Source organism: Phycomyces blakesleeanus (assembly GCF_001638985.1).
Source record: "Phycomyces blakesleeanus NRRL 1555(-) unplaced genomic scaffold PHYBLscaffold_5, whole genome shotgun sequence".
In the NCBI taxonomy this organism is placed as follows: domain Eukaryota; kingdom Fungi; phylum Mucoromycota; class Mucoromycetes; order Mucorales; family Phycomycetaceae; genus Phycomyces; species Phycomyces blakesleeanus.
The window spans coordinates 797786-799827 of record NW_017265138.1 but is presented as its reverse complement, the minus strand read 5'-3'; the positions used below and the strand labels follow the sequence as shown (position 1 = coordinate 799827).

General features: G+C 33.6%; 1 protein-coding gene across 1 annotated transcript; it reads left to right on the top strand.

Moving 5' to 3' along the window:
• On the top strand, positions 1-213 carry PHYBLDRAFT_109350 (hypothetical protein; the record flags this gene model as incomplete). The annotated part of the gene is made up of 1 exon (XM_018428108.1): positions 1-213. A coding segment is annotated over one exon (213 nt), but the record flags the coding sequence as incomplete, so codon positions are not given.
• Positions 214-2042: the final 1829 nt, after the last annotated feature.

Genomic DNA, 2042 nt, shown 5'->3' with positions numbered 1-2042 from the left:
GATCTTCAACTGCTCCAAGATATACCAGCATGGCTTAGAAGCCTTCGATTGCACAAGTACAATCCTATTTTTGAGACTTGGAAATGGCAGGAAATGGTCAAACTCAATGATGAGGCTTTGTCTGAAAAGGGAGTGTCAGCACTGGGTGCCAGACGCAAGATGTTGAAGGTTTTTGAACAAGTCAAGTTGCACTGTGAACAAAACGTAGGTTAAAATAATAGCAATAACAATAACAATAAGAATAGTTTTTCTTCTTCTTTCAATTCTTTTATCGAAAAACTAAAATGGGATATGCTCTTGATATAGAAAATACCTCTTTAATTAAAGAAGAAGAAAAACGAACAACGACAGCAACAGCAACAGCAACAGCAACAGCAACAGCAACAGCAGAACCAACAAAATAAGGATTGTCTTGTTCACCTTTTCAAGTTTTATATACATTTATATACATACATATATATATTCTGGGATAATCTGTCTACCACACAATTTCAAATTCTCTATCTATGTTATATTTCTTTTATATCTTTCTTGTCTACTGTTCTTGTAACATAACCAAGAACAGATTATTAACATATATTAAAAAGAAGAATGCGTATGCACATGCAACCCACATTAGATACAAAAAAAAACACTACTTCCCAATTCACACATCCATATATCATACTATACATTATATATACAAAAAAATTGAGAGTGAAAGTAAAAGCAAAAAAAAAAGTACATAGTAATTTGCGATTTTCAAGTCAATATTCCAAAAACCAAAAATTCTTAAAAATTAGAATATATTGTGATCGCCAAAAAAAAGGGTCGAAAGAAAGCAAGCTAAAAATGAATTAAAGTCTAGCTGGTATCAATCTCTCGTCGGATGGTCTCTTTGTGCCCTACACAGAAAAGAAAGGAGCTGTTTGCCAATGCAAGGGGAATTGAGGGAGACTATCAATATTATATGTTTTTTTTGTATGTGTATATGTGTGAGTGAGTGAGTAAGTAAGTGTGCGTAAGGGAGAATGATAGATATAGATATAGATCTAGGTTAAGGTATAGGTCAAGGTATAGATTAGAGGCTAGAGGCTAGAGGTTAGAGGTTAGAGGTTAGGTATAATAGGTATTGCGATAATTGAAACAAAATATTTCGATGTAAATTATAATTTGTTTTTATGAATTAATAAAAGAAAATAGTGTTAATTCAGGACCAGGATTGAATTGAAAGTAAAAATGTATATTTTTATTTATTTATTTATTTATTTATCTTGATGTATAATAAAACCAAGCTTGACCAATCTACTACAACTAAATAGAAACATATACTCCCTTTTCTCCTCACCTCCTTATCCCATCATCTCTCTATGCGTGTGCGTGTGTAGGCAGACAGACAGACAGACAGACAGACAGGCAGGCAGGCAGACAGGCAGACAGGCAGACAGACAGACAGGCAGACAGACAGGCAGACAGACAGACAGGCAGACAGGCAGACAGGCAGACAGACAGACAGACAGACAGGCAGACAGGCAGGTAGATAGACAGAAAGAAAGAAAGAAAGAAAGAAAGAAAGAAAGAAAGAAAGACAGACAGACAGGTAAGTAGGTAGGTAGGTGTGGTTGTATTTATGCAAGTGTGTAGGCATACATGTATATTTATGTACGTATGTACATTTTTTTCCTGCTTAATTATCTGCTTGTTTGCTTGTTTGCTTGCTTGCTTGAGAATCATTTTCTATATCCTTGTATATAAAATGTATATAGTTACCTATTATTCTTTGGTACAATATCTTGGTAGTATGCCACCTGCCTTACTCTATTATATAGCCCCTCCATCTCTCCTTTCACTCCTTTCACTTTAATTCTTACTCTTTGTTCTTGTCAGTTATTTATTGTACATTTAATATATATTTTTTGTTGAAAATCCTAAAATAATAATAAAAAAAGATAATTCAAAAACTTCGAGTTCATCTGTCCTTACTTACTTGCTTCCTTCTTTATTTATTTGCTTCTTTTTTTCTTTTTTCTGTGTCTCTTCCTTTCTTCCTTTCTTTAGCTTCT